Consider the following 20,244-nt stretch of genomic DNA (forward strand, 5'->3'; position numbering starts at 1 on the left):
GAGTGTTCAACCTGCATTTACATCTGCCAGAAAAGGGACTCAGTTCACATTATAGATGTTTGTGAGCCACCATGGGGTCGCCAGGAATTGAACTCATGACCTTTGGGAGAGCAGACAGTGCTTATAACCCCACTGAGCCATCTCTCCAGCCCCGATTTGAGACTCTTTTAAAAATAACAAAAAACAAAAGATGTCTAATTGGGGCATCATCTCCCCCATTATATAGTGACTCCATTTAAATTCATTTCACATTTGTATATATTTGAATAAGCTTCCACCATAGTAGGTTTTCTTATGTAAACCATTCTTTAGTCTTTATCTGGAACTCAAAACAAGTGACCAAGTACTGGGAGCACTTATGGCTCCTTTGTTCTGTGAACAAAGGTTATTAGCTTAGCAATCCTACTATCTTACCTTTGGTATCCAGTATTCCTGATTTGTGCTACCCATGCCTTGCTCTGATGTTCTTGCTCACCATGGACCACCTAGCAGAGCTGTTCCTGGGCCCCCAGAGGAAACTCTGAGCCACCATGCTGTCTGTTCCTACAGAGGCTGCATTCACCCTGCTTCTTTACTGTGAGCTGCTGCAATGGGAAGACCGGCCATTACGGGAGTTCCTACACTACCCATCCCAAACTGAGTGGCAGAGGAAAGAGGGACTGTGTAGGAAAATCATCCACTACTTCAACAAAGGCAAAGTAGGTGTCCGAAAGCAAGCCTTTCATCCCCTCAATTTCTGCTGTAGTTTAGGACATGTTTGTTAGAAACAAAGAGTAACTGAGGTTGATGATGAGTATCTTAAATTCATCATGTGTAAGTCTGAATTAGAATTTGGAGTTTGGGAAGAATAAACTGAGTTAAATATCATATAAACTGATGTTTTTAAGTATCCAAGAGGAAGAAAACACTATAATAATATTAAGATGAAGGTGTAGTTCAGTGGTAGAGAACTTATCTAGCTTTCACAGGTCCCTGGGTTGAGTCCTCAGCACCACAAAAAGAAAACAATGAAGAAAATGAACAGTTCATTAGGAGGAAGCCCACTGCCACCTTCTTCAGGCAAGTTAGATGGGCCTATTGCTTTAACAGGAACTGCATCACGGAAAGAGTCTGTTCTCCAACTAGGCAAAGAGCATCTGAAGCCTAAAGTTATAGGCTGCTGCCAGGTGTGTAGAAGCCTCTTTCTGCTTGATTGCCGTATTTTTTTTGCAATTGATCTCTTCTAAAAAGTTTACAGTCCCTTTATTAACTTATTTAAGAAATACTGAGTAGCTACCATACCTGTTATTGCTCTAGGATCTAAAAATAAAGTAAATACATAATCTAATCTAGACTAATACAACAAAAAAATAAATAAATTTTTAAATGAGATAAGAATAACAGACCAAAGAGGCAGTCTTCTTGTAAAGGGATGCAAGAGAGACATGGAGGCTAAGGCATTTGAGCAAAACCTGGAAATCTCTACGTGAGCAAGCAGACCACAGAGCTGTGTGATACTCTCTGGAATTGGCTTTGAAGACAGTGTTCTTTGTAACATATGAGCTGGAGCTAGCCTTTTGTTTTAGTCTGTCATATGTTCAGTGGGCTTAACCACTCTGAGAATGCCTGAGATGCTGAACCCCTGTTTCCTTTTTTATACAGAGCTGGGAGTTTGGGATCCCTCTGTGTAGAGAGCTGGCATGTCAGTATGAGAGCCTTTATGACTATCAAAGCCTCAGCTGGATTCGGGTAAGTTTTGTCTTGTCCACTGTATCCCTAGCCAAAGGCTACTGGACTTCCTGGCATCTGTTTCTAAATGATTCCTAAGGCCCTTAGCTCAATGTCATGGACAGAGGCTAGGTTCTGCCTTTAAGATACTTGCAGTCTGACTGGGGAACAAAAGCATATGCCTGACAAATGATTTTGTGATCCTAACACTAAAAGCCACCTGTACTCAGGGAAAGAAGAAGGCATGACAGGATAGTGATTTCTGAGGGTGGGGAACCTGCTAGCTTCATGAAGAAGTTTTTCATGAAATGGTTTTGTTCAGTGACATATTTAAAAAACTTTTATTATTTGTGGGTGTTCATGATATAAGAAAGGCATCCATGATGAGGTATATGTGTAGAGTAAGAAAACTACTTTGTGGGTTCCATTCTGTCCTTCCATCTTTATGTGGATTCTGGAGATTAAACCCAGATCACCAGGCTTGTGCTGCCAGTAGGTGCTCTTAGGGTTCACTGACACCTAAAAAAAGTTTATTATGAGAGCTTTCCTGACTGTATCTTATAATTACTTAAGCACTTTGTCCTTGCTCCCTTCTTTGAAGCAAAATATTCAAAAATTATGTCAAATGTCCCATGGATTTTGAAAGTCCTTATAAAGTCTTTCCTTATTGCTGGCGCTATCTTCTTAGTTGTAACATCTTATTGTTTCATCAGCAGAGAAAGACTTGTGCTATCAGGGCATCATCCACTCCACCCTCCTCTATGTCTAAGCCATTTGAGCAAAGACCAGAAATTTTTGGCTAATTTTTAAGGGTTACTGCCTAATGATGGTTAAATAGCCATAATGAAAAACTTGCTGACTTTGTAGTGTTGGATATCATGAACATTAATTATCTTTTCAAATTTAAAATCTCCTAAATTGGAACCAGTACTACTGATGCTGGCAACTGAAGCTTCTTAATTGTAGTTAATAGTATCTTAAGTCAAATAATAGATGAAGAAGAGTGGATGCAGATAGACTGACAGGTAATGGTAATGAGAGTTGTTAGTAGACAGCTACCAGAAACCCTCTTCAAAGATCAACTAGTATAGCGAATGTCAGTCAAATCCATGTTAAATAGTTATTTTTCAAGTTCAGGCCTCAGATCTCTGTGGATCTGGGTCCATGCCCAGGAAGAATATGAGCAACCTCACGGGGATACAGTAGGCAGGCTTATCTTTATCTGGTCATCAGATAGCAGTGAAGAAGGAAGGAGGGCTTTCCTCTTCCATAATGCAATTCCCTGGAGAGAGGCTAGTAGTATCTAAAGGTTATTTCCTTGTCAGCTAGATTGAATTGTCATGCTCCCTCTCTAGAAGACAGTGTCTAGTTGAGCCTAGGAGAAACTGCTTGGCATACTAACCACACCTTTATTGTTAACAGAAAATGGAGGCCAGCTATTATGACAACATTATAGAGCAGCAACGCCTGGAGCCTGAGTTCTTCCGGGTTGGCTTTTATGGCAGGAAGTTTCCTTTCTTCCTTCGGGTGAGTCCATTCAAGTGATCACAATAATTTTTTCGGTGTATATGATAGGAGTAGTGGTGGTGGTGAGTAGGTAGTATATTCTATGTAGGTATGTACGTATGTTTACATATGCATGCAGAAGTTACCCTTTTTAAGATTTATAGGTATGTTTAGGGGTACAAGTGCCTGCAGAAGTCAAAATGACCCTGAGATTTCACCTTATGCCCATCAGAATGGCTAAGATCAAAAACTCAAGTGACAATACATGCTGGAGAGGATGTGGAGAAAGGGGAACCCTCCTCCATTGCTTGTGGGAATGTAAACTTGTACAACCACTCTGGAAATCAATCTGGCGCTTTCTTAGACAATTAGGACTAGTGCTTCCTCAAGATCCAGCTATTCCACTCCTAGGTATATATCCAAAATATGCTCAAGTATACAAAAAGGACATTTGTTCAAACATGTTTGTAGCAGCTTTATTCATAATAGCCAGAACCTGGAAACAACCCAGATGTCCCTCAGTGGAGGAATGGATACAGAAAGTATGGTACATTTACACAATGGAATACTACTCAGCAATTAAAAACAAGGAAATCATGAACTTTGCAGGCAACTGGTAGGACCTAGAAAAGATTATCCTGAGTGAGGTATCCCAGAAGCAGAAAGACACACATGGTATATACTCACTTCTAAGTGGATATTAGACATATAATATAGGATAAACATACTAAAATCTGTACACCTAAAGAAGCTAAGCATCTGGGTAAGATGCTCAGTCCTTACTCAGAAAGGCAAACAGGATGAACATCAGAAGAGGGAGAAAACAGGGAACAGGACAGGAGCCTACCACAGAGGGCCTCTGAAAGACTCTACCCAGCAGGATATCAATCAGATGCTGAGACTTATAGCCAAACTGTGGGCAGAGTGCAGGGAATCTTATGAAAGAACAGGGAGATAGAAAGACCTGGAGGGGACAGGAGCTCCACAAAGAGAGCAACAGAACAAAAATATCTGGGCACAGCTATTATGACAATATTATAGAGCAGTAACGCCTGGAGGCTAATACCCCAACCCAGGACCATGCATAGAGATAACCTAGAATCCCTGCACAGATGTAGCCCATGGCAGCTCAGTATTCAAGTGGGTTCCCAACAGGGACTGTCTCTGACATGAACTCAGTGGCTGGCTCTTTGTTCACCTGAGAGGGGAGCAGCCTTACCAGGCCACAGAAGAAGATAGTGCAGCCAGTCCTGATGAGACCTGATAGGCTAGGGTCAGATAGAAGAGGAGGAGGACCTCCTCTATCAGTGGACTTGGAGAGGGGGATGGGAGGAAATGAGGGAAGGAGGGTGAGATTGGGAAGGGATGAGGGAGAGGGCTACAGCTGGGATACAAAGTGAATAAACTGTACCTAAGCCATAAATTTTTTTAAAATTTTAAAAAACAAGTGTCTGCAGAGCCTAGAAGAAGGCATTGAATCCCTGTGGGCCTGGAGTTAGAGATAGTTGTGAGCTGTCTCATGTGGGTACTAGGAAATTAACTCAGATCTTCTGCAAGAGCAGTAGGTGCTCTTAACTGCCAAACAGTTTCTCTACTTTATTTTTAAAAAAAGGTCTCTCACTGAACCTCTGGCTCATCAATTCAGTTATGCTGTGTGGTCAGTGAGCTTCATGGATCTATCTATTGTCATATCACCAGTGCTAAGGTTAGATGTGCATACCTCCATGACCAGCTTCCTACATAGATTCTGGGGGTCCAAACTTAGTTCCTGATTCTTACACCACAGGTACCAACTAAACCATCTCCCCATCCCACAAGAACATTTGTATTATATACATAATTCACTTAACACTTGTACAGTCTCCTTTCTTTTTCATGTGTTCTCCTGACCACTTCTCTCCAAAGGACCGATCAGACTGTATTTGGTTTGATTTAACAACATTGGCTGCCACCTTCAATTCTATTCTGATGTGCAGTATTATTCAGTATTTACTAGGAATGTATCAGGAAGTGACTAGGGCCCAAAAGTCTTTTATATAGGTACCTTCCAAGTTCTGCCTCTAGTTCCCTCATTGTGGCTCATCTTAGCCCGTAGCATTAGTGTAGCCTGACCTCAACAGTAGGCACACTTTCTGGGTGTTCATCTAAATGATGATTGTGTTCTTCTGAGTGCACTGTAACACATATAGTCAGGATGGAGAATTGTTGACTTAAAAAACCTAGAGGAGAGTACACTTAGCTCTCAGGTCCTTATGAGAGCTCCAAGCACTAATTCAGCTGTGGAAAGACTAAGAAGCCATTTCCATGACACAGGATACAACAGCAACGTCTCTCTTTCAATGGGAGAAAAATGTCTAAAGGACTGATCTAAAATATACACAGTGCAAAAGGATGACTTGGTCATATACCTAGTGATAGAACTAGTTAAGTCAACGCAAAATAAATGTTGGAATTTAATCTTTGTTTACAGGTCACTGCAAGATAGGAAATTATACGTAGAAATAAGACGCCCATTCAGAGGTCAGGCTTCACATAGTATGTATAGTTTGGAACTACTGTTCAAGTATAGTTTAGTTTTTTAATGTTACAGTAACAAATTACGCTTTAAGAGAATTGTTAAGGAAAACATCTTGACATACACCTGTAATCCCAGTATTTTGGAGATGGAGGCAGGAGGATTTTGAGTTTTAGGCCAACCTGAACTACACAGGACCTTAGGTACAAAAAAGAATTTGTTAAAGAAACAGTAAGAAAAACTTGTTAAATATCATAAATAAAACAACAGACAACTTCATGCCTCAGCTGTAATATTTAAGATTAAGATCCTAGTAATCCCATCCTAAATTTGGAAAGTAAAGAATTCAGAAGTAGTTTCTGACACATTTTGATCCTCTTACTGTTTTTAGTTTTTCATTTTTGTTTTTGAGACAGTGTGTCATGTAGTCAAAGCTAGCCTTGAACTAGTTATATAGCTGAGACTGACTTTGAACTTCTGCTCATCCTGCTTCTGCTTCCTGAGTGCTGAGAGCATGGTATTATGCAGTGTTGATAATCAAACTCAATGCTTTATTCATGCTAGGCAAGCACTGTATCAGCTGAGCTATATTCTTAGTTCTTGATCTTATTCTATTCAGAAATATTTCTAAATTAAGCTTGATAATGTCTTATTCTTTTTTTTTTTTTTTTTTTTTACTTTATTTTTTTTTTTTAATGCAGTTTATTCAGGAACCTTGAACAATCCTCGGACCCTGGGGGAAAGCCAGCCCACAGCTTAAATAGCCTCTGGGTAGCCAACCCAGGCTTATAATGTTTGGTAGAGCCTCAATTTGCCTAATCCTCCACATACCCTTTAGTCATTATACCAAGTTTGTTTGTGGTCTAGAAGATACCGGAATGGTTCAGAATAACTAGTTATGTTTTAAGACTCTCTCACAGTTAAGAAATTTCACAGTGGGTCTGTTAAGCCACATTTAATAAAGTACACAATCTGTGCAGCCCTTCCACCACTCATAAGTTAGTCACAGCCTATACAGTTTCCGTCAGTGTCTTGAACTGTGCATTAGAAAGAGTACCAATCAAAAACAGGGCTAGTCCATAGTGTGTAGGTCTTGTTTCTGGTCCCGACAGCCATCTTTAAAGTTTGACATTGTCTCTGTTGCTTCCTTCTGAATATTACTAGTTTGAGGCTAGCAGGCTGGGAAATATGGCAGATACTCCTGCATCTGTCACAACTTGAGTATGCTCATCTGTGCCAGTGACAGTGTTCTCTGTAGCTTTTAGTATGAGAGTTACAGTCGGCAATTCAACAGATCCTAGAAGCTTCATAGGTTGAAGCACAACTCCTGTTTGTATGACCATTTCCTTGTGTTTGAACCATGAGAAAGGTAGGAAACATCTTAGCAGTGTCTGCTAATGCTTCTGGATCTTCCTGATGCAAGAGATGAACTAAAAGTAGGAAAAGTCGTTTAACAACATCTAATGAGAGTGCAGGATTCTCTTTTTTTTTTTTTTTTTTAAAAAAACTTTCTTCACCTGCTTATTCTGTCTGGTCCTATTTGCTGTTTTATAATTATTATTATTATTATTATTATTTTAGATTTATTTGTTTATTAATTATACCACATTCTGCCTGCATGTGTGTCTGCACACCAGATCTCATTATAGATGGTTGTGAGCCACCATGTGGTTGCTGGGAATTGAACTCGGGACCTTTGGAAGAAAAGCCAGTGTTCTTAACCTCTGAGCCATCTCTCCAGCCCCTAAGAGTGCAGGATTCTTAAAGTGACGAACATTTGAAGGTGTCCAGATAAGACCTTACCAGCACCACATACTAAATATATATCAGGAACTACAGAAAACTAATAGTGAATCAACTACACCATGCTTGATAACTGAGTCTAAGAGAACTAAACCATCATCTGCAATATGTCCTACAATCCATAAAGCTTCTCACTAATGTTAGCATGAAAAGATGCCAATAGAGAAAGCCACAACATTGGTCTCTTCTGGTTTTCCAGAAGCAGTCAGTGCTAACACCCAAACAGATTCAACCAGAAAGGGACTATAATCAGTTTTGCAGAAGGACACAAATTTTATTAGAGTCAACCCTGCTTGGATAATGTTGCTATAAAGATTTTTCCCTAGAAAGCAATTTCCTAACAGCTTCAGTAGCTTAGAGCAGATTTTCCAAGTTGTTGCTCTTTATATCTTTGATGATGTCATCAGCAGACCAATTTACAGTGCCCTGGCTGCTGTAGCTTTTCTTCTGGGGGGAAATGCCATCGTTAGGAAACAAACTTAACAGTTGTCTTTCCTAGTTTTCCTCTTTTTCATAGTAACTTCTATCCAGTGATATCCCTTTCCCATACTGTCATTTTCTGGCAAATTAGCATTTCCATTAGTAAATCTGGGAATGAGAGACAAAGGGGGAAATTTGCACAAGGGATTGAAGCTTCCCTAAGAAAGTGGTACAGAAGTCAGGCTACAGAACATTTACCATGGCTCAGCCCAAAGGTGGTATATGACTTTATTTATTCAGTGCAAACTATGATCCAGTGGTCATCCTGTGCCTTTAGACTATATTCCATTGATATTTGTTGGTTTTGGATGACTTAAATAAAGCTGTCCTCATGGATGGGTCCTGGAGCTGCATTTAAGGCCTAAAGCTAGCTCTGACTGTCCCCAGTTCCAATAAATTTCAATGTCTACAAACCTAAGCCAACAAATGAGAAATATCACAAGACCCTCTTAATATATTTAGGATCTCATTAGGAAAATTGCTTTAGCTAGTGAATGATAACAAGTTTAATATATCAAGTGTCTGCTAGTTCCCTGAGAGTTGGGGAAGAGGGGACCTAGTCTGCTAGGTCAGTACATCCATAGTTAAGATGTAAAGCAGGTCAGCTTTCACTTTTTTTAGGAATAATCATTCTTGGCTAAAAGAAAAAATTATCTATACTATAACAGATAATATAAGAGGGTCAGCAAACTGTTTCTACGTGGTAATTATGATCCCTAGGAACATCCCAGCTCTGTTGTAAAAACAGACCTTCTGAGGACTAGGATTCCTTGACCTATAATGATCATCCAGCCCAGGCATTTCAGAAGTAGCACATTTGGTACTCCAATACTCAGAGGTGCTATAATAGTCTGGTGTGATGGCTCGTGCTTGCAGTCTTAACCCTTGGGATCTAAAGTAGGCAAATTGTAAGTTCAAGGCCAGACTGAGTTGCATAGTAAGTTCTAGAGCAGTGCAGGCTCTTAAATAGGGAGACTTTGTCTAATTAAATAAATAGCATTGAGAGCCAAGTGTAGCAGTGTACACTTGGGGGGGGGGGGGTAGAGGCAGGAGGATCAAAAGGTCAAATTCATCCTAGGGTACATAGTGAGTTTAGGGCCAGTCTGAAATACATGAGACCCTGTCCCCCCAAAAAGAAAAAATAGTAATAGTTGAACTAAATTCAATAAAATAGGTGAGAGTATACAATAATTAGAAACCAAGAGCATCTCCATAAAGTCCTGAAACAAATCAATTTCTTTGGTTCTTTTATCTTTACAAAGGATGCTTAATTGTTGTATTCTCAACCCCAATTTGTAAATCATATCTAATTTGTGATACCATTCCAAGAATGTTAGGGTCCAAAACTCCAGAGCAACCCAACCAGGTACAAGAGTGTACACAAAGCAATATCTTTATTTGATTTAGGCAGCAGAAACTGACCAATCAGGGAGAACAGCACAAACTCAGGAATTGCATTCTCAGACGTTCATCTTAGTAAGTATTCAAGCAGATGACAAAAATTTATTGTACTCAGGCCACTACTAATCGATCAAGGTCACAGATGAGACTTGGAAGCTGAACTGCGACCCCAAACCAGAATGTTACAGACTTTTTAACCTTGATAACCACAAATGTTTGTGCCAAGTTACAATTTGCAATTTGCCAGCAATCAGAATCATTTGTTCTTTCATGGTTAGGAACAATCATTATGTTCTGGGGAACAAAAGGAGAAAAAGGAAGACATTGGCTAGCCATCTGGAAAGCTCCCCTATAGCCTAAAAACCTAAACTTAATTTCACTTTATGATCAAAATGGAGTCTGAAAACAAATTGGCAGTATTAGGATAAGTCTTGTTTGTTTGATTCCCAATAAGACATCATAATTTTGGATGAAGTAAATTCAGTGCTTGTTGTCTCGTGTTTTTCTCTTCCAAGCAAGTCACAACAGGCATTGAATTTACTTCATCTAAAATTATGGTGTCTTGTTGGGAATCAAACAAGTAAGACTTATCCTATGTACTGCCATCTTGTTTTTAGACTCCATTTTTATCATAAAATTAAGTTCACTTTCACCTTCTAATGTACATGCCACAGAACATATCAATATATCAGATTCTTAGAAATTTTGGACAAGAAGGATCAGCCATAGAACCTGTACCTTATGCCTGCAAGTAACAGTCTGTAGGTTTAATATGGTTTCAAAGTTTCTAATAATGGAAGAAAAACAAAGAATGTTAGGAAGTATCACTTGTCAGTCCATTGCTCCTGCTTACAGAGAGTAGCAGCTACTAGCTGATTCAAGCATACAGATTTCCCTGGCTTAACCTCATGATACCTTCCCTTCCTTAAGCAGTCAGTTCATCTGCGGCAAATGGAAGTACATGGTAAAAGTACGAAGTAGTGGCAACCAGACCTGTCTTTTTGTGGGGATACTGGCACTTGTGTACAAGTAAATATGAGACTAACAGCCAGCCTCAAGGTCAGCTTTTGGGTTCCTTCCTTTACTGGGCCTTCCCCGCAAGCTTCAGCTATTCCTGTACCACCACTCCATACACAGGGCATCTGTTTCTTTAGCTCACTCATCTTGTTTTCCTTGGGTCATCTGCCTCCCTCACTTCACAAATAGTATCATCTATTAATCTTCAAGGTGACAGGAAGAATATCCAGACCTCTTTTCTTGGGAGAATCCTATTTCTCTTCATTTGATACATAAAAGGATGTTTATGAGGATTGTGTGTATCTTAGTGGATGTTGAAAAGCTAGTTCTTCAAAGGCACAGGCAGCCCCTGTGTCCATGGGTTCCACGTCTACAGATTCAACCAGCCACAAACAGAACATATTTTCAGGAAATTCTCCTGTACCAAATGTATCTTGTTTTTCTTGTCATCATTCCCCAAATAATACAGTGTAACAACATGTTTTGTAGAATTTACATCCTTGTATTTCATATACTCTAAAGATGACTTGAAGTAGTCAGGCATGGTGGCGCAAGCCTTTAATACCAGCACTTGGGAGGCAGAGGCAGGTGTGTATCTGCGAGTTCTCAAGGCCAGCCTGGCCTACAAAGTGACTTCCAGGACAGCCAGCGCTACACAGAGAAACCCTGTCTTGAAAAACATTTTTATTAAATTTAAAAGATGACTTGTTCTCTCTCTATACACACACACACACACACACATACACACACACACACACATAGATATACATATATGTATACATATATATGCTTATACATGAAGGTATTCCTTTACGTAAGGAACTTTGCTGGTAATAGTTTTCCATCCTGATTCACCCCGATATGTGGCTCAGTCTTATTTGAGTTTACCCGTAATACTAGGTTGAGGTCCTCCAAAACCTGGCCTGTGATCAGCTCTGCCGCCGGAAGTATATGGCTGCCCTTACGGTGATGTGTCTTTTCTGCCTCTCTTTTTCTTCTTTCCCTGCCTTTAGAACTCCCCCTTTGACTAAGACATGATAATAAGCGATGCCAGTGTCTGAGGTGACTTGCTGAAACGGGTCTGGTGTGCCAGCTAGTTGGGCAGTATGACTAATAGGCTTTTTTTTTAAATGTTTTATTTGTTTGACTATGTGTGTCTGTGTGAGTGTATGACCATGTGTGTACACACACAGAGACCAGAACGGGGAGTCAGGTGTCCTCCTCAGTCATTCTTTCCCTATTTCTTTGAGGCAGGATCTCTCCTGAACCCCGGTCTCATATTTTCTCCACTAGGCTGGAAGACATCAAACCCCACTAAACCCTGCTATCTCTGTTCACCTCAGAGCTGGTATTGCAGGTCTGCTTAGGATACCCAAATGTTACATGGGTGCTAGGATCTGAACTCTGTTCCCCATAGTTGTGCAGCAAGCACTCTCAAACCATTCAGCCATCTCTCCAGTCCCCCTTCTAGTAAGCTTTCCTGGGGCTTTTAGCTATTATTCATGAATGGCCAGCTGTGAGCTATGCAGAGCAGCAGGAGTTAAGGATGTCCTGTCTACATGGAGACTTCAGTCCACAAAGAGAAAACCTGAGACCTAACTCAAACCAAACGTGCAGTGCGTTCAGGAGGCTGAGGCAGGAGAAATGCCTCTAGTCCAGAGCTAGTCTAGCCTGTGTAATGAGACTAAAGGAAGGAAAGAAAGAGAGAAGGACTGAGACTTGTTCTGTTGGCAGACGTGTTTGGAAAGAAATTTACTGCCAAAGGGGTTTATCACTGTAATAAGCAGTAGATATACACTCATTTAAAATTGTCAGCACCATGGCAGTCACTCCTCAGCACACATTTGCTAGTCTCTCCAGCCACCCTCTCACCAGTTCTGCAAACATCTCTGCCTTCTCGTGGTTTGGCTGTTGCTTGGGGTGTTATCACACACAGCTTGCTTGTCCTCACTCCTCTGCAGTAGGCTAACCAAGTGGGACTTTAGGTATTTTTAAAAAACATTGATTCTTCTAAAGCCCTTCCCCTACTCTGCTTCCTTTCACAGGTAAAGTATTCCTCCTTCCCCCAAGTCCCCAGCTATCTGTACCCCTCCTCAGGACTGCCACACCACAGGGCACCATTTCTTCATCTGTCCCTCGCCTTCCTTCTCTACTGTCATTTCTCTTAAGAGAGGAGCTGAGTACTGTGCCTATACTTGTGCCTAGGCTGGTATAAAGGAGGCTCCGAGGGCATATTTATGGGATGAGTAACTGCTACTGTGTGGAATGGAGGCAAGGTACATGCAAGGCCTAGAATGTGCTTTCATGTTTTTGGCAGAACAAAGAATATGTGTGCCGTGGTCATGACTACGAGAGGCTAGAAGCCTTCCAGCAGAGGATGCTCAGCGAGTTCCCACAAGCTGTTGCTATGCAGCACCCCAACCATCCTGATGATGCCATCCTGCAGTGTGATGCTCAGTGTATCTTTTGAAACTTGGTAGAGTAGGAAGGGCTGGGATCCTGAGAGGTAAGTCCCACCCAGCCAACCATTCCTCTACCATGTGGCCGGCTTTCTACCTTTATTTAGCTTAGCTGTCATCCTAAACCTGGTGTCTTTACTATTGAGCTCACATTTGACGGGATACGCAGTCTTCATAAGAGGCAGTGGCATGGCATCCCATTAGCCATGGATGACCTCGTAAGTGGTCATAGGCTGAGCTTCAGGGACTGGTTGTCAGGCTAGTTACTGTCATGACTTCGGTGCCTACCCTGGACTCTGGAGCCTGGCCAGGCAGTCAGGACCAATCACTGGATGAGGGATTGTGGTCCCAGCATGACTCTAGCCACAGGTTTACCACCTATTCTGCAACCTGTTCTACTTTCCTGTGCAGTTACTGTCCCTTGTCTTTGTTAAATTGCTCGTAGCAGAGTGCCAGGGAGGAGGAGGTTAGAGAATGCCTATGATTTGTTGGCACTTGAAAGTTTCAGTGAAAACGCTGGCCTACCCCTGACTACCGATTTTACACAGCTTTCTTGAAAATTATATGCTAGTCATCATGTGACAAGCTTATTCCAGAGAGGAGAGGGTAAGTAGACTCCCATTCATGTTCTCTTCACAAAGATGTCAGAGAATATTTTAATTAAGAGGTTGTTTTGACTGGGCCTTTGGCACAGGCCTGTAATCCAAGTTACTTGAGACGTTAAAGCAAGAAAATACCGAGTTTAAGACCTGCCTTAGCTACAGGGTGAATTCAACACTACCCTAGGCATTTTAGTGAGACCCTGTGTCAAAATACAAAAGGGGATGAAAATATAGCACAGTGAATAAGCACTTACCTATCTTTCCCATTCCAAAGTCTTGGTTTCAAGCCCTGATGTCACAAAAAAAAAGAGAGAGAGAGAGAGAAATGAAATGAAATGAAAAACAAAAAGGTTGTTTTATATAAAAGCCATTTAGCTACAGTGAGCAGGCTCAGACACTTATTCCTATGCTGATATTACATCTGCTTGCTTAATCGCACCCTTAAAGGGACAGCACAGGACATTTGCCATCTTACCTTGGCTCAATGGTCATGACATTCACTGTTGGAGCAGAGAAGGAAGGGGATAGATAGGTTTAACTGTGCTTAGGTCTGATCTGCACCTTAGGATGATGCAGCCCCCCACAGCTCCAGTAAGGAACAGGGCTATAATGCACTTCATCTAGGAGATGACGAGAGGATACCACCCCGGCCTTCTCCTTTGCCAAGTCTAGATTTCTCCTTCACTCCATGTCCAGACTTACAGATCTATGCAGTGACACCTATTCCAGATTATGTGGATGTTCTACAGATGGATAGAGTACCTGATCGTGTCAAGAGCTTCTATCGTGTCAACAATGTGAGAAAGTTCCGGTATGACAGGCCTTTCCACAAAGGCCCGAAGGACAAAGAGAATGAATTCAAGGTAAAGGATACAGGAAAGGGAATGCAGGGCTCATAGCAACTCTAGGGGCAAGCCCTGCCTCTTGGGAACACATCACTTTTGCATCCCTCAGTTAGGCCAAGTGCAGCCAAACTTGTCTAGCTTCTTATACTCGTCTGTGCCCTCCCTGCAGAGCCTGTGGATTGAGCGTACCACACTGACACTGACCCACAGCTTGCCTGGCATCTCTCGGTGGTTTGAAGTAGAAAGGAGGGAACTGGTAAGCTATGCCTCTGAAGGTTTAAACTTCTTTTCTCTTCAACCTCATATCCTCATATCCAGGGAGCTTTCTCTAAGGACTAAAAAAAAAGAAAAAACTTTGGCCACCTGCCTGGCCTTGGTTCCCTAAGGCCAGTCCTATGCCAGAAACTTTGATGTCTTCTCTTATCTAGACCACAGGATACTCCTAAGCATCAGATGTTTTTTCAGTTTACAAATAAAAAGAAATTCTCTGAAATTCAAGAAATCAGAAATCCCCAATTTTTTAATCTGACACTCCTCACTATTCTCTGTACTTGCAAGTACCCTGAATCAGAAAAGAAAAGCCTAGGAAATGTTATGTCCATAGAAATGAGAAAGGAGAAATAGCATTACAACTTATACCTCTTTGTTCTCAGGAATATGATGAGGGGTTAGCATGCCTGAGAGGAGTCTGTGTTGTGTACCCACAGGTGGAGGTGAGCCCTCTGGAGAATGCCATCCAGGTAGTTGAGAATAAGAACCAGGAGCTGCGAGCTCTGATCAGCCAGTATCAACACAAACAAGTGCATGGCAACATCAATCTGCTTAGCATGTGCCTGAATGGTGTCATTGATGCAGCTGTCAATGGAGGCATTGCACGCTACCAGGAGGTAAGATGGAAACCTTGACCAAACTCAGACAGGCAGTCTGGCTAAGAACACAGTTCATTAACCCCTCTTCCCAAAACTATAGCCTCCTTGGAAAAGCTTCCAAGCTAGCCCTCTTCTGGATGAGGTAGGTAGTTTGAGATGGTTGAGTTGTATGCTCCTGGCCACGCTCTGTTTCTGTAGTACAGACCTTCAGTGGGGTCTTTTCCCACCCTAATCTTTGTCAGATGGATAACTCATTTAATTATAGAAATTAAGTAGCCTCCTGGGGTCCTTAAGAAATCTAGTCCTTCATGAGCCAGGCTACCTAAGAAACTAGTACAAATCCTCAGGCCACTGGTTCTGCCTAGCATACCCTGGCAGGCCAAGCTTTGTAAGAGCTAGAGCAAGCATCCAGCCTTGGGAGATTAGGACCCACCTCTAGTCTTTCCCAGGCACTGAAAATACACAATTCCTGACTCTTCGATTGGGCCAGACTAGAGGTACTGGCAGGACAGCTATGAAGAAGCAACCTAGCTGCCTTCTAAGGGCTCCATCTGAGTACTAATCCTGGGAAGAGACTCCATTAACTTACCTTTCCTTTCGCAGGCCTTCTTTGATAAAGATTATATCACCAAGCACCCAGGAGATGCTGAGAAGATCGCCCAGCTCAAAGACCTGATGCAGGAACAGGTATGGTTTGTAGGGCATGGAAGGGCCACAACCAGTGAGAAAAATTATACACTATAAAAATACCCCGTTCTCAGAAGTTTAACATAGAGACCTTATTTGGCAATTCTCATAGGTCCATGTTCTTGGAGTTGGGCTGGCAGTTCATGAGAAGTTTGTGCATCCAGAAATGCGGCCTCTGCATAAGAAGCTGATTGATCAGTTCCAGATGATGAGGGCCAGTCTGTACCATGTAAGCTAGCCCCATACCTTCCCATTAGAACCAGGTTTCACTTCCTCCAGGCCTATACCACAGTCAAAGAAAAGTAAGGGGGGAGGGGAAGTAAGGGAGAAGCTGTCCCTGCTACAGAGGGGTAGGGAGGTAACAGTAGTGGATACCACATCCAAAGCAGAGTGTTCAGTATCCTCTTACTGGTTCACTCACTCCCCGAAGGAGCCAGATTCACAGGCAAAGAATGGGCACTGTGCTAACAGATAAAGAGTTTTACACATACAAAAAGGAATTTCTTAGATATTTTTCTTGCCAGTAACCTAAAGAATAAAGGCATGACCTGAACCAGCCCTCTTGTCATCTCTGTTCTTTACCTACTCATTTTCTTCTCCCTTTCTCTCTTTCCTTCTTCTTATCTGTCTACCTTTTCTTCCTTAATTTTCTTTCCCTCTAACTTCTTTTCTTCCCATCTCAGTTTCCTCTATAATATGTTTATGACCCGGGATCACATCTAAGAAAGCTTTTGGCAGCAAGTACTTTAATTCTGGTTGCTCTTAGAGGTGTCAGACAGTTCTAAAGCTACACCAGCCCCCAGATTGTCTGCCTAAGTCTGCTCTACCTCTTTACCTTCATAGCAAGTTTGGCCCAAGAACTAATGTGCACAGGCAGGACTTGTATTTCAGGGTCAGTTTTCTCAACATGGAATGATGTCTGGTCAAAGATAATATTCAGGCATCCCTGAGTCCCCTGGCCCTTATTCACATCATATACCCTTACCTAATTTTTCAAAATATATAACATTTTTATGAAGAAGATAAACACTAGAAATTTAAAACAAGGCTGTAATATACATGTAATCTCAAATACTAGCATGGCAATAATGCTTACATAAAATATAGTCATACTACGAAAAAAACACTATACTACAATATGCATAAAACACTGGAATAGTTGTACTCTTTTTATTTAAGCATGGTATCCTAATATTCATTCAAGAAATGCTATTCTATGCCTCATTTCTTTTTTTAATGATTTGTTTTACTTTATGTGCATTAGTATGAATGTGTCTGATCCCTTGGAAATGGACAGTTGTGAGCTGCCATGTGGTACTGGGAATTGAACTCAGGTCCTTTGGAAAAGCAGGCAGTGCTCTTAACCACTGAGCCATCTCTCCAGCCCCCCATGCATCATTTCTAATAGTAATATCTACGTATCAGTAATTTTACATATTTGAATAATTATGTTTCCAACATTGCTGCATAAATAGTTCATTTTCCAACAGACATTTGCTGACTATGAAGTACATTTCTCAATATAATGTTTTCAGATTTGTAGCCAGTGCAGCGCTTCCTAAGGAGACTTCCCTAGTATTGGCTAAGCTTTGACAATTAATTGCAGGCTTTGAATCTGTGTGATAACATGGCCCTTGAAAACTAGTACAATAAAGGTATACTAAAAAAATTTATGAAGCTTACCAGTTACATGAATGTTCTGATGCCTCCTAAGAGACGAAAATGTGGTAAAATAATTTTGACATTCTTGACATGTTCAAGGCTTGTCACCAGTATGAATTCTGTGATGATTATAAGAGCTGACCCTTACCTAACTTTTAACCACAGGGCTGATGCTAAATTATTTCTAGAATAGCCTCTCTGTTAAATATCCTGGCTCCCAGACCTCAGTGGCCATAAGCCAAATTACCTGCCACTACCTGACAAGCTCTTATCCCATTTTACTGAGGGCTACCAAGTATAAGTATTAGGGAAACAAAGAAATGTAGCTGTCAGATGCTAGATGATGCTGTCATAGAGAAGTTCCTCTTCAGGGATGATGTAAAGACCTGGGAAAGGTTGAGCATCCAAGGACTTCCACTTGGAACTGGCCTGCTTTGTTCTTGGATGCTGCAGGTTGTAGTTCTCTTAATCTCTCCAGACCTCCAGTGCAGGCCTCAGCTGGTTCTTTGCTAGAGTGGACAGCAAAAAAAGCAAAATAGGAACAGAAGCTCATTAGAGTTTGAGAGACTGGACCACTTTCCAGAGAAATTTCTATAGATCACAAAATTTCACCCTCCTAGGAGGTTCCTCCCATGGTATTTCAGAGTGAAGCATGAAGAACATCCATGTTTCCCCTTTAAAATTGAGGTGGCTGGGTAGAATAGAGCCTGAGTAGCATCCCTGAATCTGATGGGAATTCTACCTCAGGATACTGGTTCCTGCCAACATGGCTGGGCTCTGCTCCATGTAGACTTCCCATCTCAACTGGTAGCCCAGGCAACCTAGAGCCTGGCACCATGGGAAAGCTCCCTGCCGCATCTCTGCAGTCAGACTACTGCACGAAAGACACAAAGTGCTTGTCCATGTGCATCAAGGTCTCCATTGTGCATCAAGGTCTTCTACTGTTACAGAAGCACACTGTAACAGTATGCCTGCTTTGGAAAAAGAAATTGAAAAGTGTGCCACTTTAAGTCCAGCTCAGAAGTCCATACCCAGAAGACAAGAGCTTTTGTCCAACATATATTATAAAGAACTTGAGAAAACCTGGGAAGTTGTGCTTTAAATTTTCCTTAGTGTCACGGAGACAGGGACCAATATGCTTTCTGCCACCCAGTGGGAAGTTAGAAGTTTCTGCCAAGAAGTCTACATATTAAGAATTTAATTATGCTAAAACAGAACTGTGCTGTTTTCAATTGCTTACATCAGGACGTTGTTTCCTATCTCCCTATAGACTGAGTCACAGGCAGCTTAACTCAGGTTACTAAGAGCTGGGCCAGTTAGCAATCCAGTAAAACTTAGCACCAGTTCTTATATAAGAGTTTGTACTGACTGACAGCTGAATAATAAATTCTTCCTCTCCTTCTTCCCAGCCATTGTTGTACTTACTTTGAAGTAAGGAAGCCCGTAAACACTCTCCTATAAACTCAAATTCAATTCCAACTGTTCCAGATATGTCTCTCTTAGTGGAGTTTACCTGGGGCTCCACAGCATCTGGTCTAGGCTCCAATGAGCTTAGGGGAGTATTTGGTAATGAAGGAGTGATTGTCCAGAAATAAACCAGAAGTATATCATATGGTTCTCTTTATGTTTGTTCATTTGTTTTACATTTTTACCAGCAGTCAGCTCATCTCTCATACCCTTTACTTATCTATTCTTTGCTCTCTGTGAAAAAGCATTCATTTCTCAACAGGAATTTCCAGGTTTGGAAAAGCTAAGTCCTTCATGTTCGGGCACCAGCACCCCACGGGGAAATGTTCTGGCATCCCATAGCCCTATGAGTCCTGAGAACATCAAGATGACCCACAGGCACAGGTAAGGCATTAGGGCTGAGGAGGGTTCCCTCCAGAGAAGAAGTCTGGAGGGTACGCATGAGAAGGAAAGAGCTGCATCCCCTCTTATCTCCTAGCCCCACTGTCTTGCTTCAAGAAGCTCCTTGTACTAGATAGTAGCATTTGACCTGCGTTAGTCACTGTCCTACATAACAGAAGCATACACATGTTATTCTGCATACCCAGAGGAGGGAACATTGGGCTAAGTCTTGAGGGACAGACAGAAGTTTGCTAGGCAGAAAAAGAGTCCAAGTTAGAAGAGTAATGGGATGAGATCCACCCACGCCTGCTGTGAACAAGGCAGCCTAGCCAGCACTATGAGTAGAGCCAAAAGGCAGAGGTGTAGGATTCCTGAGCATGAAAGGGGCCAGGGCCAGCTCTCCATGGGCCTTATTCATATGTACCTTTGGGAATGAAGACTGTTAGTTGTTTCTAAGAGAATAATGTTGGTGGTATGGGCATTCAAGTAATGACTGCTCAAAACTCAAAGCTTTAGAACAGGAAAGCCAGGTTTAGGAAAGGAAGCCAGTACAAGGAGTCTCTCACTTAGATTTATTTTCCAGCATGACTAGCAACTCAGAAGAATGGCCACTCAGCAAATAAGAAGAGGAAAAAATGAATAAAGAGCTTCCCAGTATTGATAAAGGAAAGTTGTTGGGAGATAGTTTATAGCCATCTCTTTTGATCATGTCTTTATACCAGTAAGATACCTCTGATCTCAGAGCCTCTCTTATATTACTGTGTGCTGTATTAGGCACTGTTCAGACTGACATTCCATAGAAAGAAGGGTTTAGGATCCTTGACCTGATTTATCAATTCTCTC

The 20,244-nt window shown here is 41.6% G+C and overlaps 1 protein-coding gene across 9 annotated transcripts in view; it reads left to right on the top strand.

Moving 5' to 3' along the window:
* The window catches only part of Dock3 (dedicator of cytokinesis 3), a 309,055-nt gene that overhangs the window by 273,681 nt on the left and 15,130 nt on the right, over nt 1-20,244 (top strand). For all 9 annotated transcript variants that reach the window (XM_060385341.1, XM_060385339.1, XM_060385340.1 and 6 more), the window contains 10 exons: nt 550-698; nt 1,642-1,728; nt 3,130-3,234; nt 12,747-12,888; nt 14,187-14,353; nt 14,505-14,591; nt 15,043-15,222; nt 15,808-15,891; nt 16,004-16,120; nt 19,283-19,404. In XM_060385341.1, coding sequence (XP_060241324.1) covers nt 550-698; nt 1,642-1,728; nt 3,130-3,234; nt 12,747-12,888; nt 14,187-14,353; nt 14,505-14,591; nt 15,043-15,222; nt 15,808-15,891; nt 16,004-16,120; nt 19,283-19,404 — 1,240 coding nt within the window. The remainder of the gene's footprint in view (nt 1-549; nt 699-1,641; nt 1,729-3,129; nt 3,235-12,746; nt 12,889-14,186; nt 14,354-14,504; nt 14,592-15,042; nt 15,223-15,807; nt 15,892-16,003; nt 16,121-19,282; nt 19,405-20,244) is intronic.

This window comes from Meriones unguiculatus, chromosome 6 (assembly GCF_030254825.1).
Source record: "Meriones unguiculatus strain TT.TT164.6M chromosome 6, Bangor_MerUng_6.1, whole genome shotgun sequence".
NCBI lineage: Eukaryota > Metazoa > Chordata > Mammalia > Rodentia > Muridae > Meriones > Meriones unguiculatus.